This window comes from Tamandua tetradactyla, chromosome 3 (genome assembly GCF_023851605.1).
Source record: "Tamandua tetradactyla isolate mTamTet1 chromosome 3, mTamTet1.pri, whole genome shotgun sequence".
In the NCBI taxonomy this organism is placed as follows: Eukaryota; Metazoa; Chordata; class Mammalia; order Pilosa; family Myrmecophagidae; genus Tamandua; species Tamandua tetradactyla.
The window spans coordinates 43,300,265-43,322,931 of NC_135329.1; the positions used below are offsets into that span (position 1 = coordinate 43,300,265).

A 22,667-nucleotide genomic window follows, 5' to 3' on the forward strand; every position below is an offset into this window, starting at 1 on the left:
GCCCCGCGCTGAGCCGAAGTCTGGACTGCGCCGGCGCATGGGGGCCGGATGCTCGAAGTGCGCATGCGCTGTTCTCACTTCGGCTTCTGGCCGTGTGGTTCCGTTTCAGTAAGTGTCTTTATTTGCGGGTGAGAAGATGGCAGCAGGGCCTCCCAAATCGGTGCTGTTTGTATGTCTGGGTAAGAGAACACTGACTTAACCCCACTTCTGACTTTCACTGACGGGTTGGGTATCGGCATCTTGCACTGTGGGCTGCGCCGCTGAGAGAAGGAAAAGTGAGCGGGAGGAGGCCAAGGAGGGGGAGATGGAGACTTAGCGTGGGATGGGGGCGACCTGGGCCCCGCTCTCCTTGTCGCACCTGCAGAGCTCTGTCTGCAAGTCGTTGTATTCCTACAGTGCACCTACCTAGAGTCCCTGGTTCCAGGTCCATTGTACCCGCATAGACAGCCCCACCCCCACCCCACCCTACCCCCCAATCTAGAGAGGTGAGTTTTCTGATACACTCTTATTAGGAGTCTTCTGGTGCCCTGGGGTCTATGAAAACACCAGTTTGCTATTTTGGCCCAGGCTTACAAATGGATCTGAGTTAACAGTGCAATGAGTGGAAGGATTCCTCATCTCTTGGTCTAAAAACCAAGTCCAGGAGACCGATTTTTCAGATCTCCATGTAACCCTGTTTCTAGAACCCACGTGTCCCAGTTCCATTTTCATGGAAAAATGGAGCTGTTTTGTGTTAATAATCTTTCAAATATCTTCCCGCCCAGAATTTTATTCTTAGAATTTCAGTAAGTCTTTGGACTCCTACTCATAACAGAGTTCACCTTCCGTTTGGTTTTTCGGGATTTTTCCTTCGGTGTAGCATTTCAGGGTTCATTCTCAGTTCCTTACCTCATCTCCTCTCCTCACCGGAGTGCTTCCACCGTATCTCCTTCATCCCTCAAAAGAGGAAGGCCTAAGCTGTCTGTAGTCTAGTCAGAGTTTTTAAAATCTTCTGATGGCTCATTTCCTACAGAAAAAAATCCAGCTCCTTTTTATGATGTGCCTTTCATAAAGTCTCCCTGGGCCTTTTCCATTTTACTTTCATTATCTTTTTTCACCCATCTCCTTGGAGTATATTACCTGTCCAAAACTAATTGCTGGTCCCTCCACATCTGAAGGTTAATGTGATGTGCCTGTGATAATGGGGTTAACTCTTCCTGGGCTTTCATTTTGCCTGGAGTGCTTTTTTATTTTATAAGGTCAAGCTCAAACATCCCATCTTTATTTTCCCACACCCTGTAAGTGGAATTAGTTTCTTCCTATGGACCTTTTTAGACACCTTTTATTACATTGTATAATACTTTGATAACCTGCTGAAATCTCAGATAAATTAAATTTGCTTGACAGCAGTAACTTGGTTTATTTTTCTTTGTATTTCCACTTTTAGAACACTATCTGGTACTCTTTAGGTATTTGTAGAATTGAAGTTCTGAGGGAAAAACGTATAAATGTCACCAAGGGATATTTTTGTTTCATCTGAATAGTAGGTTGCATTTGATTTTTAAGCTCTTCATGGAAGGCTGATGGAACCAACACATTTGTTAAACATTTCTGTTTAGGTTGGGCACCTAATAGCATTTTATTGCCTTGATTACTTAATACTGTTGATCATACTGTTGTAATTCATCATGGCAGCTGTTAATGGGGAAGTGTATCCTTACATATATTTATCTTTACAATATAATGCAACAGTTCTTTTCTGAGCCCCTCTTTACATCAGGCACAGGAGTGTTGGGGTTGGAGTAGTGAACAAAACAAAACAAAATCCCTACATTTCTAGAACTCATTCTCTTGGCAACAAACAAGTAAGTAATTGGTATTCTCAATCAGGTAGTGTTAAGTATTAAGAAAAATAAAGCAGGAAGTGGGATTGGGAGCAGAGTACAGTTTTAATAGAATGGTTAAGGAAGGCCTCATCTAGAAGATACTTCAGCAAGGACCAGAAAGATGAGGAAGCAAGCCTAGTGCATATTTTGGAAAATCATCTTGGGCTAATGAGGAAGGATAGGAAAGGTTTTGAAGTCAGTTTGCTGGTCATGTTTAAGAAACAGCAAGGAAACCAGAAAGACTGGGACCTAGTTACTAAGTAGCCATTTCCCAAGCAGAATTCCTCATCTGAACGGGAGAACTCAGAAGATAATGACTACTTGATCAGTGCTCCCACAAATGATATATAACTAGTACCATTCTAGATGAATATGGGGAAAGCTAATTCACTATAATGTAGTGGATGCTTTAGGACTGGAGTCAGCATACTTTTTCTGTAAAGAGCCAGAGTACCATATCAGAGTTGTACCATGGAAGCAGCCCTAAACAATACATAAACAATTCAATATGATTGGGTTGCATTATTTGTGAAAATTGGAATTTCAATTTCATACAATTTTCATGTGTCATGAAATAGTCCTTTGATTTTTATTTTCCCCTCAACCATTTAACAGTGTAAACATTTTTCTTCATTCTGGGCTGTACAAAAAAAAGTGGTGGGCCAGTTTTAGAATCACTGTATGGGGGTTCATATCTCCTGAGACTTTGTAGGCTTTGTGAAGACAGGCTCTTAATCTGAAGGAGATAATAATCCATTGGAGTACTTTTAGCAGAGACAGGAAGTGATCTAATTTACTTTTTAAAAGAAACATTGCTACTCTTGTTGAGATTAGGTTGAAGGGGAAGCAAGGGCAGAGAAGCAAACCCATTAGGAAGATATTGCCATAATCTGTGCAGAATAGAGCATGTGGGTTAGACTGGTTGACATGGTCAGGGGTGCATTCAGATAGATTAGCGAGAGATGCCATTTTACATAGTAGACTATAGGTAGAATACAAGGAACTGTATATATATTTTTGAAATTTAAAATGTTATGCCTATCTGGACTATGCATCACCCTCACCCCACCCATCCCCCAAAATGTTATGCCTTCAAAACATTTACATGGGTTCTTTAGAGACTGAAGTGTATGTTGGTAAGCCTAATAGCAGAAAAGAACTCCTTATTTTGGCAAGATTATTGAAAAATATTTTATGTTTTTTGTAAGATTAAGACCTATTGGAGAGCATGAGCTGCTTGTTAATCATGCCACAGCCAGCACCATCCTGGTTGGTGGAGATAATGGTGTATTAGTGGTGTCAAATTACTTTTGAGTGTTTTTTTTTATGTGCCATACACTGCTAGATAGGTACTGGGGGACACCCCAATGAGTAAAATAATCTCTACCCATGTAGAGAGCTTTTTTTCTTTTGTGAGTCTGTTCTTGAAATGATAGTATTGAGTAAGGGTATTCATATTGTTGCCAAATTTGAGGAGGGGAGGAAGATGGGAAATAACAAACCTTGAAGGCTTTACAGATTGGAACATTTTTATAAAGAAATCAGAAGTTTACATCTAAGGTTTTTAGAACTTAAATAGGTGAACTCTAAAGCATTGTGTTTTACCTGTGTGCTCCATTTAAAAATAAATGTGCTTTATTTTAAAATAGCACATGTTCAAGACACAACTTTTGAAATTAAGAGGGCAAGTTATAAACAGGATTTATTATTGTTGACCTTTTGGGTAGTATGACCTTGCTTTCAATCTTCATAGTAATAAATGATTTTCATTCATACTTATAACACATCTTCTTGCCCTTTAAAGATACTTGCCTAGTTAAAAAGCAGGTGAGAACTTTAAGGAATATTTCCCAGGCAGAAGAAAGTCTGGGAAAACTGCTGCTTTTTTACAGTTAATGATAATTTTTTTGTAAAGGGGCAGGATTGTCTTTATTATGACTTCACATGCCAAGATTATAGGTTTATAATTTCTGAAATTAGGCATTCCAGAGTTTCAAAATGATAAATGTCTTAATTTGGGATAGGGTGATTGTTGTTAAAAGTATCCTCAGGTTATATGGCAGCAAGTAAAATAATCACCCATAGGGAACTTTTCAGTAATTAAAGTAGTGGCCATGATAATACCAGTTTTGAAAACTGTATATAATTTTAGAATTGAAAAGGAAATACTTCATAGCACAGACTACCATATAGAGGGGTTTCAATGTTAATTTCTGTCTTTCTCCCTTTTGTGGTTTAAAGGCGTTTTTATTTTTACTTCTATAGGAGCCACAATCTGTGGGAGAGAAAGTATGAATAGAGTTTATAACAGAAACTGAAGAATATTGAGTGAAGCTAGCAAATTGTTTTTGTTTACCCTAATTTAATGCCTCATGAAATAGGGACTCTGTCATTTCACAACACATTAGAATATTCTAATTCTACTTATCGTAAACTAGAAAATTTTAATATTGATAAAATCTCTCATCTGCCCTATCAGTTTCTTTTTTACCCCTTCATTTTCCATTGCCATATCCTTAACTTAGGTTTCCATCTTTACTTGATGTTATCTTTACTTCACATTAGCCTCCTAAGTAGTCTCGCCATCTTCAATAGTGTGAGAGTTATTTTCCTTTTAAATAGTGGGAAGGATCTGAGTCCATGTTTTTTTGTGTGTCTTTAGACCCTGGCATAGTGCTTAGCTCATAAACAGTAGGTGGATTAATAAGTTTACTGAATGAATAAATTGCATTGCTCTTTTATTCAGTACCTTCAATTCCAGTGGATAACACTTAAGTCTAGATCTCTGGCATAGTATTTTAGGGCTCCTGTATACCAGTTACATAGCTCATATTCATACAATCCCCCTGAATTTAAATGCCATTTCATTCTGCCTCTGTCCATTCAGATCCTCTTTATTCTATATAGATCAGGTCCAATCTTTTCTTTTTTCCTAGTATGAACTTTTATCTTAGTTTTTGTTATTTTTTTAGGATCTATTTCTTTCTCTGTTCCTCTAATGTATTGCTCACCTGTCATCATTTTATTTTCTAGTTTTTATTATAGCTACCTGTGTATCTCCCCGAAGTACTTTGGCACATACTGGATATACTTTGAGGGAGAGCTTCTGTCTTTTATCTTTGTCCAAAGTAGTCTTAGCACAAAGCTTTACACATAATTGTGTAGTAAGTTTGTGTTGATTTAGTATTTATGCATAATTTCATGTGTTTCTATTGTTTCATGAAACAAAATCCATTACAGTATGTGCAGTGTACTTGAAAATACATGTTCTTCTGTTGTAATTCATTTAAAAATAGTGGTACTGTTTTTGACTGGAATGTGGGCCAGTCACCAGATCCAAGAGCTGTAAGCTGAAGTAGTCACAAACCACCTCACTGATTTCTTGATTCACTCCTGGGTCATAAGTAGCAATGTGAAAGGTGATGATCTTGTTTTTCTGATGGCTTTTTCAGTTCATATTTTGAGTACTTGGGCGTTTGGTGTTAAATCATTTACGTTTGCTCATCTGTTCTCCACAAGGTTCTACTATTCACAGACTACAACTATAATATCAAATAATAATGTTTGTTGTTTATATTTCCTTAGGGAAAAAATCAATCATTTTATATTGGGTATGTTATGTAGTTTATAGAATCATATTATGAGAGGAATCGGTATTTGCTGTTTCATGAGACCTATGGTACTAATTTTCTGCCTCTTGCCCCCCTCCCCATTTTTTTTAAGGTAACATTTGTCGGTCACCCATTGCAGAAGCAGTTTTCAGAAAACTTGTAACTGATCAAAATATTTCAGATAATGTAAGTACCATTCACTATCTTATAGAGGCCATCTTCTGTGTCTTTGGGATAGGAAATTATGGAAAAAAAATTCTCTTTTTCTCCCCTGCAGTGGAGGATAGACAGTGCCGCAACATCCACTTATGAGCTAGGAAACCCTCCTGATTATCGAGGGCAAAATTGCATGAAGAAGCATGATATTCCTATGAATCACGTTGCCCGGCAGGTACCGTACTTTAACTTCAAAACACACATGTATGTTTTGTGTTACAGTGGATCATTGACAGTGGTGCTATTTCTGACTGGAACGTGGGCCGGTCACCAGATCCAAGAGCTGTAAGCTGCCTAAGAAATCATGGCATAAAAACAACCCATAAAGCACGACAGGTAGAAAAGAGTTTGTTTAATTTCTAATATGTAGATTTCCATAGCAGGAGGCTTCTCCAAATTTTGTGTTAATAGGTACATTTATTTAACATTAACTTACAGCTACATGGTGCCCATTTTGTTTTACTTCTGGCTCCTCTGTTCTGAAAGATTTGCATGATCGTAATCTATGACTTAAGAGCTAGAAACATGAGTATAGTCTCTGTTTTACGCTGGTTGGCAAGAGTGGGCTGTTAGCATCTTTTTTGAATTCTTTGTTCAGTGACTTCATTTCACATTAGAAGCACAACGAATAAATGAGAGTAAACAAGTTCTGTGAAAAGAGATATAGAGAGTGATAGGTCTGGGAGTTTCTATTTTAGATAGGTATATTAAATATATCCTTTTGTGAATTGCTGTTTTTTAATTGGACAAGGTATTTTGATATTTATTTACATGTTGCATATAAATCTAGTTTATTATTTTAATCTCCATAGAAGTTTATTGTAATCCGTTCATTTATCCATTTCCTTATCCGTGGACCCTGCATTCAAATGCAGATACGACAGGAAAACACTAATTTAAACAGGCATACCATTCTTTGCCAATCAGATTAGCAAAAATTTAAGTTTTTGACTATGCCAAGTATGATTAAAGATATGGAGAAATGCTACTAGTGAGGGTATGAATTGATATCCTTCAGAGAACAATTTTGATAATAGTAAAGTTGAAGATACCCATATCTTGTGACCCAGCAAGTCTACTTCTACGTGTAGATTCTAGGTCAGTGCTACCCAATATAACATTCTGTGATGAGGGAAATTTTTGGCATTTGCCCTTTTCAATATGAAAGTCACTGGCTACATGGAGTTAGTTATTTTATTTTTATTTCCTTTTCTCAATTTTTTAATTTTAACTAAAATTCAAATAAAGAAAAAAACCACACAAAACAAATTCATATCTTTGTGAATTATTATAAAATGTAACATCCTTTTAACCACAGCCCAGTTCAGGAAATAGAGCTTTGCCAGCCACCTAGAAGACCCTATCTTAAAAGCAGACCCCTGCCTCCCACCAAGGGAAACCAGTATCTTGACTTTATGGTTATCTCTTTTCACTGTTTTTAAAAAATGAATTTATCACCCAAATATGCAACTCTGGACATTATAGTTTAGTTTATTCATTTATTAAATACTGAGTATCCCTTTTAAATCTCTTTAATCTATAGACTTAATCCATAGACGATATCCCTTTCTTTTTTCTATAATTTATCTGTTTGAGAACCCAAATCAGTTGACCTGTATATTCTACCACACTTGGAATTTTGCTGTTTGCATTCTCTTGGTGTAATTTAACATGTGCTTCTATCATCTGTATTTCCTAAAAATCAGTGGCTATTTTTTTTTTTCTTTTAAGTTTACTAATGTTACTAAATTATCACTTGATATTGGTCTTGTTAGGTCAGTATACTCAGTCACATTGCATTTCTTAGAAGATACTGTTTGTTGTGCCATCTGCACCTGTGTTTCTTCCAGTTTAGTCTTTTTTTATAAAATAACTTTTTCTTTTATTTCTAATTCTTTTTTTTTAATTGTGAAAGCATGTATTAAAAAAAGCAATGCATTTCAAAGCACATCACAATAATTAGTTATAGAACAGATTTCAGAGTTTGATATGGGTTATAGTTCCACAATTTTAGATTTTTCCTTCTAGCTCCTCTAAAACACTGGAGACTAAAATATCAATGTAGTGATTCAGCAGTCATACTCATTTGTTAAATCTTATCATCTCTGTTATAACTCCACCTTCTCCTTTGATCTTTTTCCCAATCTTTAGGGGTATATTGAGGCTATGCCCATTCTAACTTTTTCATGTTGGAAAAAGCTGTCAATAATATCAGCTAGGGGAACGGAACTAGTTGATGTTCTGGAGAGGCTGGCCCCACAGGGTTTCCGGACTTATCTGGCCTGGGACCCTATCTGGATGTTGTAGGTTTCTGGAAAGTAATCATATTACATGGAAACTTTGTAGAATCTCAGATAAAGCCCTAGGTTTTCTTTAGGGTTGGCAGGAAAGGTTGGCAGGAATGGTTTTGGTTGGGGGTTGGCAAACCATGGTAAATAGCAATATCTAGCCGAAGCTTGCTTAAGAATAGCCTCTCAACTCTATTTGAATTCTCTCAGCCATTGATACCTTATTTTGTTACGATTCTTTCCCCCCTTTTAGTCAGGAAGGTATTGTTGATCCTACGATGCCAGGGGCAGACTCATCCCTGGGAGACCCACATTGCCAGGGAGACTTTCACCCCTGGATGTCATATCCCACGTGGGGGGCTGGGGGAGTAATTATTTTACTTGCATAGTTGGGTTAGAGAGAGAGAGGTCACATCTGTGCAACAAAAGAGGTTCTCTGGAAGTAACTGTTAGGCATAACTATAGGTAGGCTTAGCTTCTCAGTTATATAGCTGAGAAATTATTATTTATATAGATAAGTTTCACCAAAACAAGCCTCAAAATCAAGGGCTGTTAACTTTGAAGTCCCTCATGTTTGAGACAGGTGTAGTTATTATGCACTTGAAATATCACTGGTATGATTTAGGAACTGAATTTTTAATTTTAAAATAAATTTAAATAGCCACATGACTAGCAGGCAACTTACTGGACTATATGGTTCTGGACTTACCTATGACCACATTCAGGAAATAAGTATGAGGTTTTGCAGTGTAACGTTCTTGTTAGTGTTAAGATTGAAAATCAACCTTATGTCCAGCAACAGAGATGTGTAGAGCATTTTAACACTAGTAGCATGCTACAGATGCAGATATGCTCTGGTTTCTTTCATAATCATTATGGAATAGGTTCTAATGAAATCAATTACTTATTTCTGATAAAAAATGCTTTAGTTTTCCAAAGGAACTTTTGATTTGTTTTGTTTTAAGCATAACAACATACAAACACGAACATTCTTACCATATAATCGTTCCATTCTTGGTATATAATCAATAACTCACAGTATCATCACATAGTTGTATATTCATCACCTTGATCATTTCTTAGAGCATGTGCATCAATTCAGAAAAAGAGGAAAAAAGAACAAAACTCATACATACCATACCCTTTACCCCTGCCTCATTGACGGCTAGTATTTCCATCTACCCAATGTATTTTAGCCTTTGTTTGCCCTAGTTTTTTTCCTATACCCCTTACCACTCCCTTTCATTGATCACTAGCATTTCAATCTAATAAATTTATTAAACATTTGAGGAACTTTTTTTAAATACAGTTTTATTGAAAGAACATAAAAGTAAAGGAAAAAAAAAACCAAGAACACCCAAAACATCCCATTCCCCCGCCCATTTTTTATTTATTTATTTTTGGTCTTATTTTTCTTACTCATGCTGTCTGTACTCTAGATAAAGGGAGTGTCAGTGACAAGGTTTTTCACAATCACACCGACAGACTTTAAAAGCTCTAAAGTTATTTATTTGTCTTCCAGAATCAAGGCTATTTGATTTTAGTTCAGCAGTTTCAGGTATTTCCTTCTTGCTACTCCAATAAATCAAAAAATGAAAAGGGATATCTGTATACTGCATAGAAATAACCTCCAGGATGATCTCTCAGCTCTATTTGAAATCTCTCAGCCACTGAAGTTTTATTTTGTTTCATTTCTCTTCCCCCTTTTGGTCAAGAAGGGCTTTCTCAATCCCACATTGCCAAGACCAGGCCCATCCCCAGGGGTCATGTCCTATATGGGGGGAGTTCAGTGGGATCACTCTCAGAGTTGGTTTGGAGAGAGAGTTAACATTTGAGCAACAAAAGAGGTTCTCTAGGGGTGATTCTTAGGTATAAGTAGCCTTAGCTTCTCCTCTGCAGGAAAATGTTTCATAAGGATCAGCCCCAAGATCAAGCCTGGCCCATCAAATTGGCAGTCCCCAATGCTTGAGAGAATATCAGGTCTTACCCAGGTGGAGAAGTTTAATATTTCCACTTTTTACCCCAGTCCCTTAAGAGGACTTTGTGAGTACTTTTTTAATCTTCCCAGATTACACCAACCTGTATAAACCAACAGGAACTCACTCCCTACTCAAGGTTCCATGTAATTAAGGTGTTCAAATAACACTGACCATAAAATATAAATTAGTGTGCTACTGAAAATATAAATTTTGCACCATAACTTCCTTTGCTCTCACAGAAAAGTTGAAGATTTAAAATATAGTCAGTATCACACTTTACGCTTTAGTCTGATTTACCTTAGTCCTACCCAGATCAACTTCATTCATATCTCTAATTGAAGTCTGATTACGTTTTCAGTATCTCTAATTGAAGTCTGATTACATTTTCATACAGTTGCTGTATGGGGTAATTTCTTAGCTGCAGAGCTTTGAGTCTCAGGTGTCACACAAATACCCGAAGTTCCAGGAAACACCAGGTTATACACAAATAGCTACAGCTCCAGAATAGATGTGACTGCTATAAGAGCTTACAATCTAGGAATCTTTACAATGACCTTCACCTGATAACCTGTGCTCTTGAATTTAGTTCTTAGAGTTGTACATTATAGTTAGTTCATATTAGTGAGGCATTCTATTTGTCTTCATTTATGGCTTGTTTCACTCAATGTACTGTCCTCAAGGTTCATTCACCTCATTGCATGCCTCACAGCTTCATTCCTTCTTGCAGCTGCTCAGTAGTCCGTTGTATGTATACAACACAGTTGCGAGAACTTACTTACGTCATTTAATTTACTATAACTATAATCTGTCTGTCCAACCTAACAAAGATATACAGGCTCTGTAGTTAAAGACCATAAATTGACATCAGAACAAGAGGCATGTTTTCAGACATGGGTTTTCAGGGTCTTCAGAACTTGAAACCTGGTGTTTTGAAAATCAGTTGTTAAATATATTACCCATTTATGATGGGTAATAAATATATTACCCATTATGTATGCCAAAATTTGAACTAAATTTTAGTGTTAGTGCTTAAAGTCAGCATTTTGCAAGACTGAGGATTCAGTCATTATTTAGGACTAAATCTTAAAATTTTTAAATTACTTTGCCATACAGCATTTTATTTTAAATTTTTATAGTCTCCCCATTATTTCATTAGGGTAGAAGGAGTATAACATTTTTTACATTATATGTATTTATTTTCTATATTTATATAATGTATTAATTTTTGTATTATATTGAAGTGTGAATATGTAGGTATGAGTCAGTAAATTCATAAAACAGAATGGTCATAGAAATATTTTAATACATTAAAGATGTCCTATAAATAAATTAGTAATGATTATTTTTAGGTAAATTTATTCTGGTATTTGTGAATGTTAATGACTGTGTATATATTGTGTATGTTATCGTTCACTTTAAAGTTAGAATTTTTTTTGCCTGAATGCTAATACCCTAATTTCTGGCTGTATCAGTCAAGTCTACATGTTAACTATTTACTCTTATAATGAAATACCTTAAGGATATCATCATTCCTTAAATGGAATTTTCATTGGATAGAAGATGAAATATTTTTAATAATCATCTATTCTTAATCTCTTCAGCTTTTTGTATACCTTAATGATGCCATTTACTTTCCAGATTTTAAAGAGTGTCGATTTTGAATAGCCTTCTGAGTTATGAGTAATCATACTTTGAAGTTTTCTATTTTTAAGATGACATTCTTTTTTATATACAAGTATAATAAAAGTGGATGCAAATGATGCATTTTAAATATGTGTGCCTTAAAAAAGCAAAGCTAAAAGCTTTGTAAGAACGCTCATAATTATCAGTTTTGGAACCAGCATTTCCAGAATCTTTTTTTCCCCTTTGTTTTTAAGAAAATTCTCACCTATGCTGTTACATTCTTTTAAATTTTAAGATGTGCTGTTGAAATCAATATCACCTGAAATCTTTGTTAGCATTGTATCTTAATGTTTACAGATTCTTTATCTTCCTTATTTGGTATAATTTGAGGAAAAATAGTATTTTCCTAAAATCTTGGTTATTCTTCATGTGCCTTAATTCCTTAATTTTCTCAATACTTAACCTTGTTGATGTAATAAAATTATGTCAGGCATTATATATCTTTTTAACTCAATGCAAACAGACCTCTGAGTATATGAGCTCTCATGTCTAGTGAATTCCATGGAGATTTTTATATTTATTATATGTTCTTTTGGGTTTTTTTTCAGTAAACTTTCTTTTTGAAGTATGCACAGATTGTGAGTGTACAGCTCAGTATATTTTGCACATGAACCAGCACTATGTTATCAGCACCATATTCAACAACTAGAACATGACCAGGACTGCCTCATCACAGTCACTCCCCATTCCTCCAGAGGTTACTTCTATCCTGCATTCTGCCTTTTTTCAACTTTAAGAAGAATCACACATATTAAACTGTCATGTCTGGTTTTTTGTGTGTGAGATTCTTTGTTGCTTATAGCAGTAGTTTATTTTCATTGCTGGATACAATATCATTTTATAAAATGTTACACTTTATCCATTCTATGCTGGTATACTTTTGGGTTATTCCTAGTTTGGGGGAAACTAGATACAGGTAGTGCCACTGTTTTTGTGTATGTCTTTGAATATATTCTTAGCACAATATATGATGCATAAGGTTTGTGCCTCTTTTTTAAAACAATTTGGGAAATGTTCCTTCTCTCTGTTGTTTAAATTTCTGCAAGACAGATAATGTTCTTCATTTTTGGGACGAATTCACTGTCTAGGCCTGGAGATTTTTCTTTGTATGGAATGTTTTAGCTTGAAATTCTTTATTAGGTTTAAGACAGTTCTGATCATTTATTTATATTCTGGTATCAGTTTTAAGTTGGGTATTTCTAGGAATTTGGTCATTTCACTGGAGCTTTTCTAATGTCCTCATATTATCTTGTTAATGTGTGTAGTATCTGTGGTCTCAGCTGCTATTTTCTTTCCTTCTGTTTCAACTTCAATTTGCTATTCTGTTTTCTGAATTCTAGAGATAGATACTTATTGATTTTTCAGCCTTTCTTCAATTTCAGTGTACCGGTTCAAATGTAATTTCCCTTTAGGTACATTCCTTCCCACAAATATTTATATGATACATTTTCATTATTCAGTTCAAAACATTTTGTAATTTCTTTTTTGATTTTTGTATGATCCATAAGATATTTACCTAATAGCATTTGGGAATGTTTTAATTAGTTATCTTTACATTATTTTCATTTTGATTTAATTGTGGTCAGAAATATACTCCTTAATTTTAAAGTCTCCATTATTATGGATTTGTCTAAATTCCCTTATAGTTTGTCAGTTTTTCTCCTAATATTTTGAATCTGTATTATTAGGATTCATGTTTAGAATTTTTATACATCCATCTGGATTGACTCTTAAGAACTATCTTTTGCCACTTTTTCTTCTTTCTCTATAGTCCATTCTCTGATGTTCATAACTATTGACATTGTAGTTGTTTGTATGATGTATTATTTCTCATTCATTTTTGGTATGCCTTTTTATTTACAGTGGATTTTGTCTTCCTTTTCCTTCATATTTTTAATGCAGTTTTATTGATATATGTTATATATTCACATACCTTATAATCATCCAAAGTTTACACTCAGTCATTCACAATATCATCATATAGCTGTGCATTCATCACTACAGTTAATTTTTGAACATTTTCATTACTCAAAAAAAAAAAAAAGGAAAGGAAAAAGAACACCCAAGATATCCCATCCCCCATTATTATTTTTTGTCTTTTTTTTTTTTACTCATCTGTCTATACATTGGATAAAGGGAGTGTCAGTCACAAAATTTTCACAATCACAAGTCACAATTTTAAAACTATATAGTTATGCAATTGTCTAAAAGAATCAAGAGTATTGGATTGCAGTTCAACAGTACCAGATATATACCTCTAGCTACTGCAATAAAGAAAAACCTGAAAAGTAGTATCTATATACTGAATAAGAATAACCTCAAAAATGACCTCTCAGCTCTATTTGAAATCTCTTAGCAACTGAAACTTCATTAGTTTTCATTTCTCTTACCCCTTTTGGTTAAGAAGGCTTTCTCAAGCCCTTATCACCAGAGCCAAGTTCATCCCTGGAAGTCATGCTCCACTTAGCCAGGGAGATTTACATCCCTAAGAGTCATGTCCTGCATAGTCTTTTCCTTTATATTTAATCATTTTATTGTTGATTTTTGTTTTCTTTTTTAAACTTTTTATTGAATACTTTTTTAGCCCATTTTTTGCTATCTATTGTAATATTTTTGTTTACATTTAGCATATACTAATCTTTTTTTGTTCTTTGTTTTTCCTTCCCCAGTTTTCCTTTGTTTACTTTTCTTCTTTAAAAATCTAAAATTTTATTATAATTATAGTGATACAAGGCTTTATTTTTCAGATGAATAATCTTCTCTCATCTACCGTACTCATTTCTTACTTGTAATGTTTAGTTGAGTTGGCATCTTTTTTGTTTTTGTTTTTTAATCTTTTTTTTACTAGAGGAAGTTGTAGGTTTACAGAATAATTATGTATAAAATACAGGATTCCCATACAGCACCCCACTGCCAATATATTTTGTGTGGAAATTGTGTTACAATTGGTAACACTTTTGTAATTCTCCTGTTTTTTAACAATAGTTATGAGAAAAGATTATTAAAATAGTACTATAACTTGTCCATAGTTTGCTTAAGGGTGTTTTACCCCATATTCCTGATGTATTTCTTTTTTTTTTTTTTTCATGCATGTCTTTATGACTCCTCTACCCATACACTGGATAAGGGGGAATGTCAATCATAAGGTTTTACAGTCACATGATAAAAGCTGTCTAATTATACAATTATTATTAAAGATCAAGCTACTGGATTACAGTTGAACAATTTCTATTTCCTTCTGGCTATTCTAATAAATTAGAAACAAAAAGGAAATATCTATGTAATAAGGCGGTAGTCATAAACATTTATTAAATCCTAATTTCTCAATTACAGCTCCTCCTTCTCATTTGATCAAACTCTCAGTCTTCAGATCTGGATGATAACCATTTTAACTACCTTGTGCTGGAAAGGGGTATAGTCCTTATGGGATAGAGGAATGAAACTGGTGAATGTTCTTGGAGAGACTGGTGCTTCTGGATTTCAGGGCTTATCTGGCATAGGAACAATCTGGAAGCCTTAAATTACTGAAAAAAAATTTAATTTACTAAGTAAAACTTTTATGGAGTTATATATAGAACTCAGGGTATTCTTTTCAGGTTTTCAGAAATACTGTTATTTGGGGCATGACATACTATGGCAATTTCACAATCCTATACCTGACTGAAGCTTGCATAGGAGTAACCTCCAGAATGACCTCTGGACTCTATTTGAAATCTCTTAGCTATGGAAATTTCATTTTTCCCCCTTTTGGTCAATCCCACTTTGCCAGGGAGATTTAGACCCTTGGGAGTCATGACCCAGGTACAGAGGAGTGAGTTTATTTGCAGTTTGGCCCAGAGAAAGAGGTTTGCTGGGGGTGACTGTTGTATAATTATAGGTAGCCTTAGCTTCACCATTATAGAAATGAGTTTCATAAGGCTAAGCCTCAAGATCAAGGTTCTTGGCTTATTAAATTTGAGTCCCTAATGCTTGAGAATACCAGGAATTCCCCAGGTGGGGAAGTTCCATATTTTTTCCCCAGTCTGCTTGTTTTTTTTTAATTATTTTTTTCTCTTTTCTCCAGTATTTAACTCTTTAGTTACATATTTGTATGTTGTTCCTAAGTCATCCAAGATAATGCAGGTCATATGTAACACATTCTTGACACTAGTTGTTGGTGTGCCTTTTAGTTGTAAATGTATTTTAAATCTCACAGGCTATCCTCGTCATGATTGTTTTATATATTCAGTCTTCATATAGATTTGTCTTTTCCATTTTTCTTTATTCCTTCTCTCAATTTTGTGTTTCTGTCTGGGATCATTTTTCTTCTGCCTGAAGAACTTCTTTTAGAATTTATTCTAATGCAAATTTCCTGCCAGAAAATTATCTGGTTTTGTTTGTCTGGAATTGTCTGTTGCACCTCTGTCATTCAAGGGTGTCCTTGCCGAGTATAGAATTCTAGTTGGGGAGTTATTTTCTTTTAGCATTTTGAGATGTCAGTCCATTATTGCCTGTCATTCATTATTTCTGTTCAAATCAGTTGTTTTATTGTTCCTTTGGAATTATTCTCTGTGGCTACTTTTAAGTTTTTCTCTTAGTATTTAGTTTCTCGGAAGTTTTACTCTGATACACCAAAGTATGCTTCTTGAATTTGTGACTTGAAGTTTTTCATGAATTATGGAAAATTTTAAACTGTTAGCTTTTCATAGATTTGCCTTTTCTCATTCTCTCTTCACTGTATGTATGTTGAGCACATTCCTAATGCTCTTTTCTGTTTCGTACATCTTTTTTGCTCCGTTCCTCACTCTGAGATTTTCTGTTGATCTGTTTCAAATACACTACTCTGTCTCCTGTTTCAAAACAATCCTTAAAAACCTCTTATTGAGATCTTAATGTCTATAATTTTATCTTTTTAATTTTATAAATGTTAATTTTATTTGACTTGTGGTTTTTTTTATAGATTACTGTAGTCTGGTGAAATTCTACATTAATATTTTTGGAACATGTTAATTAACTGTTATTTTAAATAAAATGTGCCTCAGATAACTCATATTTAGGTCATCTATAAGTCTTTTCTTTTTTTTTTTTTTCTCTTTGTTTTTATTGCTTGGTTGCATGTTCATTTTGGATCAAATTCTGAACATGGTGTGTAAAAAATTGTAGGTGATTTTAGATAATATTTTGCTTCAAAATGGGTTCACTTTTGTACATAGTTTGTGGCAGATCACATTAATCAACTAAGGGTTGAACTGACTTGAGGCTTGATTGTAACCTTTTTTAGGCTTAAACTACCTACCCACTGCTAGGATGGAGCTCCCTACTGAAAAGGATCTTTGCTCTTCAAGATATTAATGTCTTGCCACCCCTTAACTTATTTTTCTCTCCAACTCCATGAGATTATGACACTTCTTCTGTCGTTTTGGTTTTTATTTTTCTGGTATTTACAATGGTCCGCTGCCTGAATTTTCAACATCTAGATCAAAGTTTTTCAACCTGCTTCAACTCAAATTACAACAGCTCAAATGTAGAAGCAGATATGCGAACCCGTCTGCCTTCTATTAAGCAGACACTAAAGAAGATTTGCAAAACAGGAAAACAATGCCACACATCACTGATTTTTTTTTTTCTTTTTTGGTTTGGAAATTATAGTTTTCATAAAAAATATTCTAACTGGTAATGAATTCTAGATGTTTAAATTTTTTTTTTTAGTTTTAATAGCTTTGGTAGATATTGATAAATATAATCCACATAAACAAAACGTTTTTAGAGGGAGATCCTAAATAATTTTTAAGAATTTAAAAGGATCCTGCAACCTCAGATTTTGAAACTCTGTTCTGTGTAAATTGGTGTCAAGTTATCCACAGATGCCTTAGAGTAGAATGTCATTTGACATTCTGCTTTGTCAAGAGTTACCAAACTAAGGCCTGCTCCTTTTTTTAGTAAAGTTTTATTAGAACACAGCAGACTTTTATATAAAAGAAGTTTACAAACCTCCTACTATATAGTATTGTCCTCTTTGGAATTTTGTCCTCTCAGTGCCTAGTTAGTAGAGGAGCTTCTCTATTGACTTTGAAAATTGTTTTTTGTTTTTTAATATGAATTTTCTGGGGTTTGGCAGTTCACTGGTTTCCTAACTAAAAGCCAAAATTTCTTATTTTTACATAGAATACTAGGTATATTCATTGTATGTATTTCTACACTAATTGCTATAATAATATTAATACTTTGTTTAACTAGATATACAGTATCTTTATAGTATCGTTTTGTAACTATATTTTAGAGTATTTTCTAATGAGGAAGATTATTGAAGTTACATTCTTAAAACTACTCCACTTTCATTGTGCAGCATGTGTATTTGTCTTCCTTGTACCATTATTATAATAATCAAAATTCACACGGTTTTTCTCATTTAAGATTTATTTAGGCTTATGTATAAATTAGAAGACAATTATAAGCTTTTCATTCAGCAAAAATACTGAGTGGCACTATTTTCTATGTCATGTTCAAGTTATGAATATTCATTAAGAGTAAAAAGGAACCATAGATTTAATTAATATGTTATTTGTATCTTTCCTTCTTGGTGAATCTTTCCTAACCATCAAATTTAAAATTCTGTCTCTCTTTCTACCAACTCCTTTCTCTGTCGTATTTCTCTCCAAGACTTTTATTATGTCTTCTGTGTATTATCTGTCTCTTGTAAGTAGAAGGTAAGTTCCACAAGTATAGGGACTTTTGATTCTTCAGTTTTATATGTATTATCTGGGCCTAGAATATTGCCAGACATGATACATACTCAGTAAGTGGTTGCAGAACGAAAAATATGATAAAATAATTAAGGGCTAAAATATGTATTTTTATATGTTAAGTGAATTATAATTTTTTATTGAGAAACTAAATCTGCACAATTTTTTGTCCACATATTATGCTAAGTTTTGATTATTCCAAGTAAGTTTATAATGTGAATTTTGTTTGCAATTACGATTTTGGGAAATAGATTTAACTCTGTTTTTAACTTAAGGCACCCTAAATTATTTAGTGAATGACAGGCTCAAATATAAAATGTGTTTTTAAAATAATTTTTTGAATACTTGGGACTTGACTGATAGAAATATAAATTCTAAGTGTTTTTGTTTTTTTTTACTTCTTATTTGATTTTAGATTACCAAAGAAGACTTTACCACATTTGATTATATACTGTGTATGGATGAAAGCAATCTGAGGTAATCAGTTTTTAAAGCAGTATTTCTGTTCATCTCTTGATTCATGTAAAAAGCCAAGCAATTTGTTGTCCAAAGTGACTTTTTTGATTGTAAAGGATTAATAGGCGATATATATATATTTATATAGAATAGCAAGAAATCCAGGGTAAAAGAATTTTCTGATAGGAATACTTACAGTGTTATACATGTTAAAATAATTCAAAGGAGATCTAGTTTGTGATCAGTTTTATGTGTATGAGAAGTTAGACCTTTTTATCATGAGTGTTAATTTATATGGATACTGCGGCATTTTGTTTCCCATATTATTCTCCCTTACCAACCCTCCCTTACAAAAAGGAAGATTGAGAAAACTTATTCTATTGAAGTTATTGATTGTCTTAATTGATTTTAAAAAAGCTGACAGACTATTGTATTAAATAATAATATCTGTTATATAATGCTTACTGTATGCTCTACATGGTTCAATGAACTTTATGCATGTTAACGCCTTGAACCCTCACAACAACACAGTGAGGTACTTTAGTATGTAGTACCCACATTTTATCAATGAGGAAATTGATGCTCATTGTTTTTAAGTTTTTAAAACTTAAAATTTTTAAGTTTTTTAAGTTACTTGCCTAAGTTTACACAGCTACCGAATGGTTATGGTGAAATTTGTGTCCAGTCCATGTGAGATAGTTGGACAGCAAACATCTTTTTTTGTTGTTGTATTTTTTTTAGTATTTGTATTGACAAATCTTCACACACATACATTCCATACATGGTGTACAATCAGTAGCTCACAATATCATCACATGGTTGTATATTCATCACCATGATCATTTTTTACAACATTTGCATCTCTCCAGAAAAAAAGAAAATAAAAGGAAAAAACTCATACATACCATACCCTTTACCCCTCCCTCTCACTGACCACTAATATTTACATCTGCCCAATTCATTTTACCCCTTTTTTATCCATATTATTTTACTCATCTGTCCATACCCTGGATAAAAGAAGCATCAGACACAAGGTTTTCACAGTCAGATTGTAAAAGTTTTATCTTTATACAGTTGTCTTCAAGAATCAAGGCTGCTAGAACATAGCTCAACAGTTTCAGGTACTTTCCTCCAGCCACTCCAATACACCATAAACTAAGAAGAGATATCTGTATAATGCATAAGAATAACCTCCAGGATAACCTCTCGAAACTGTTCGAAATCTCTCAGCCACTCAAACTTTATTTTGTCTCATTTCTCTCGTCCTCTTTTTGGTCAAGAAGGCTTTCTCAATTCCTTGATGCTGGGTCCAGGCTCATTCTGGGAGTTCTTTAATACATTGCCAGGGAGATTCATACCCCTGGGAGTCATGTAACATATAGTGGGGGAGTGCTTTGGTTGGGCAACACACATCTTGATGTCATTTCTTCAACCGTGCATAGCAGGCACTGTGCTAGGTATTGGTAAAACGGATAGGAGAAAAACCTTCATCCTGCCTACCCTAATGAGCTTACAGTCTAGTTTGGGCTACATGTATTACTCGAGATAAAATCGAACCTAACAGGAGAAACATAACATGAAGCAGTACCTCCAACTAAGACTTCATTACATCTATAGTTTTTTCAGTACTATTACAAATAAACAGAAACATGACAGTCAAGGAATACATCATAATTCTGTATAAACGTGAGAGTGTATTAACTTGATATCGGTGCTAATTTGTGAATGATCCATGTGTTTGAGGACACACTATCCCTGAGCTTTTGTAGGAGTGAATAGATATGAATAAAACAATTTCAATAGTATTGTATATTTTCTTACATTTGCTTATTCTCATTTGATGCCTTTATCATGTAACAATAAATTACTGTCTTATCCTTACATGTTTATCAGTTTATATTTTATTTATAAACTGATAATTACATATTAATATATATTTGGGGCCATCATTAAAATACATCAATTTTACATTAATGTTTTTAATTCATTTTTGTTCTCCTTTTTATTTGGGAGTAGCATTATAGGTATTTTCACAAGTACCTTCTTAAAACATTATGTGACAGTCTTTATTAACAAAATTTTCGAGAATGATTGACATTCAAAACCCAGTTTTTCTTTGCACATGAAACAAGCTAAGTTTCCCCTTACTCAGTTGTACAATGCTGTTTTCTTCCTGGAATGTTATTCCTTTACTGCTTTGTCCAGTCACCTTCTATTCTTCATGTTTCAACTTACAGTAATTTCTTCAGGGAGATATTGTGTTACACTCCAAATCTTCCATTTTATCTTGTAGAGATTCCCTGCAATTCTGCATCCTTGTAGTTAACCACTGGATTGCAAAGTTCAAGAGATTGGAATTTGCGGTTGTCGTGTTTCACACACATACAGTGCTCCCCCATACATAGCATTTGTTGAATAAATGAATCAATGATCAGAATATAGCTTAGCTAAGTTTAATTTTTATTTATATGGCAATATGTAAGCTAAAGCTGGAAGACCATAAAGAGGATAGAGCAGAGCTGTCTGCTTAGAACAGAAAGAGCTTTGAGGAATAAAAGAAGGGAAAATACCTAAATAATAAGGCTTATGACATGGTATATTTTCATGATATCTTAAAATTAATAACTCCTTGTCTTGGATATAGACCTGCAGAAGCATAAACTTGATTCATATGGCTTTTGGGGTTACTTTTTTTTATACCCTTTGCTTTATCTCTGAAGCAGACTCTTTTTGATTGATTGTCTTAAAATATATTTCACTGGAGAATAATTATTTTCTGACTTAAGGTGTCTTTTGTGTAAGAAAGCAGTGAAAATAGGCTGTTGCGAGCTTTTTTGTACAGAGACAGCAGCCTGTGACATAGAACTGCATGGACTGCACAGATCTCCTGAGTATTTGATTTCACTTTTAAATCAGGTCACTTGCTGGGTTTTGATAATGTATGTTTCATAAGACCCTAGGAGATTCTCTATTTAACTTGAAACCATAGATCAGGAAAATCAAATTCATATTTCAATTTTACAGAGATTTGAATAGAAAAGGTAGTAAAGTTAAAAACTGCAAAGCAAAAATTGAACTACTCGGGAGCTATGATCCACAAAAGCAACTTATTATTGAAGATCCCTATTATGTAAGTACAATTTGCATTTCTATTTGAATTTTTTTATTTATGGCTAATGTAAAGGGTAGTATATTTGTATATTCTATTATATTAACAGTAATTAGCTTCTCTTAAAGACTTGTCATTATGCAGATTTTTGTTATTTTTAATTTTTTTTTCTGTTCTTCAGGGGAATGAGTTGGACTTTGAGAATGTGTACCAGCAGTGTGTTAGGTGCTGCAAAGCATTTTTGGAGAAGTCAGAGTAAAGCTGCAGCTGTTCATTGCTGAAGGCCAACAATGATTAACATCTTACAGTGATGTTCTAGATTTTTCAGTGTGTTAAAAATGTAATGTTTCATAGCTCAAGACCACAACTTTTGTTTCAATTGACTCGTTTATCTTAAAAAATAATTGTAGCTGAAAATCAATGTTGTGTTTGCAGAAGAATTAATAAAATTCTCTGATTGAGCTTATGGGGTACATTAAATGTTCTTAAACAAATGGGACCTCTTCTCTTGCCCCGATTACAAAAATAGTGAAACAAACAAAATTTAAAAAGTAGGACAAACAAAAAAGTAGAACCACAAAATACAATGTTTTGTGTGTTTTTTAACAATCGTTTCTTTTCAGTGTTTAACCTTAAGATACTATCCATGGGCAACTAGCCTTCTAATATGCTTAATTATGATCTTAGTAAATAATTAAACATTTCTTTCAGGCCCAAGTCAATATTTGAGCCCATTGA

At 33.9% G+C, this 22,667-nt stretch overlaps 1 protein-coding gene across 3 annotated transcripts; it reads left to right on the top strand.

The window, feature by feature from the left end:
* Positions 1 to 27: 27 nt before the first annotated feature.
* Positions 28 to 22,390, top strand: ACP1 (acid phosphatase 1). 3 transcript variants are annotated; one of them, XM_077153037.1, is made up of 6 exons: positions 32 to 179; positions 5,589 to 5,662; positions 5,754 to 5,867; positions 18,780 to 18,841; positions 21,845 to 21,950; positions 22,111 to 22,390. In XM_077153037.1, the coding sequence occupies exons 1-6, from the start codon at positions 137 to 139 to the stop codon at positions 22,186 to 22,188; spliced, it is 477 nt and encodes a 158-aa protein (XP_077009152.1). In that variant the 5' UTR covers positions 32 to 136; the 3' UTR covers positions 22,189 to 22,390. The 3 variants fall into 3 exon arrangements, with proteins under 3 accessions (XP_077009153.1, XP_077009152.1, XP_077009151.1); XM_077153036.1 differs by lacking the exon at positions 5,754 to 5,867 and adding an exon at positions 5,915 to 6,028 and having other exon boundaries at positions 35 to 179; XM_077153038.1 differs by lacking the exons at positions 21,845 to 21,950; positions 22,111 to 22,390 and having other exon boundaries at positions 28 to 179; positions 5,754 to 6,028; positions 18,780 to 18,842.
* The last annotated feature ends 277 nt before the right edge of the window (positions 22,391 to 22,667 follow it).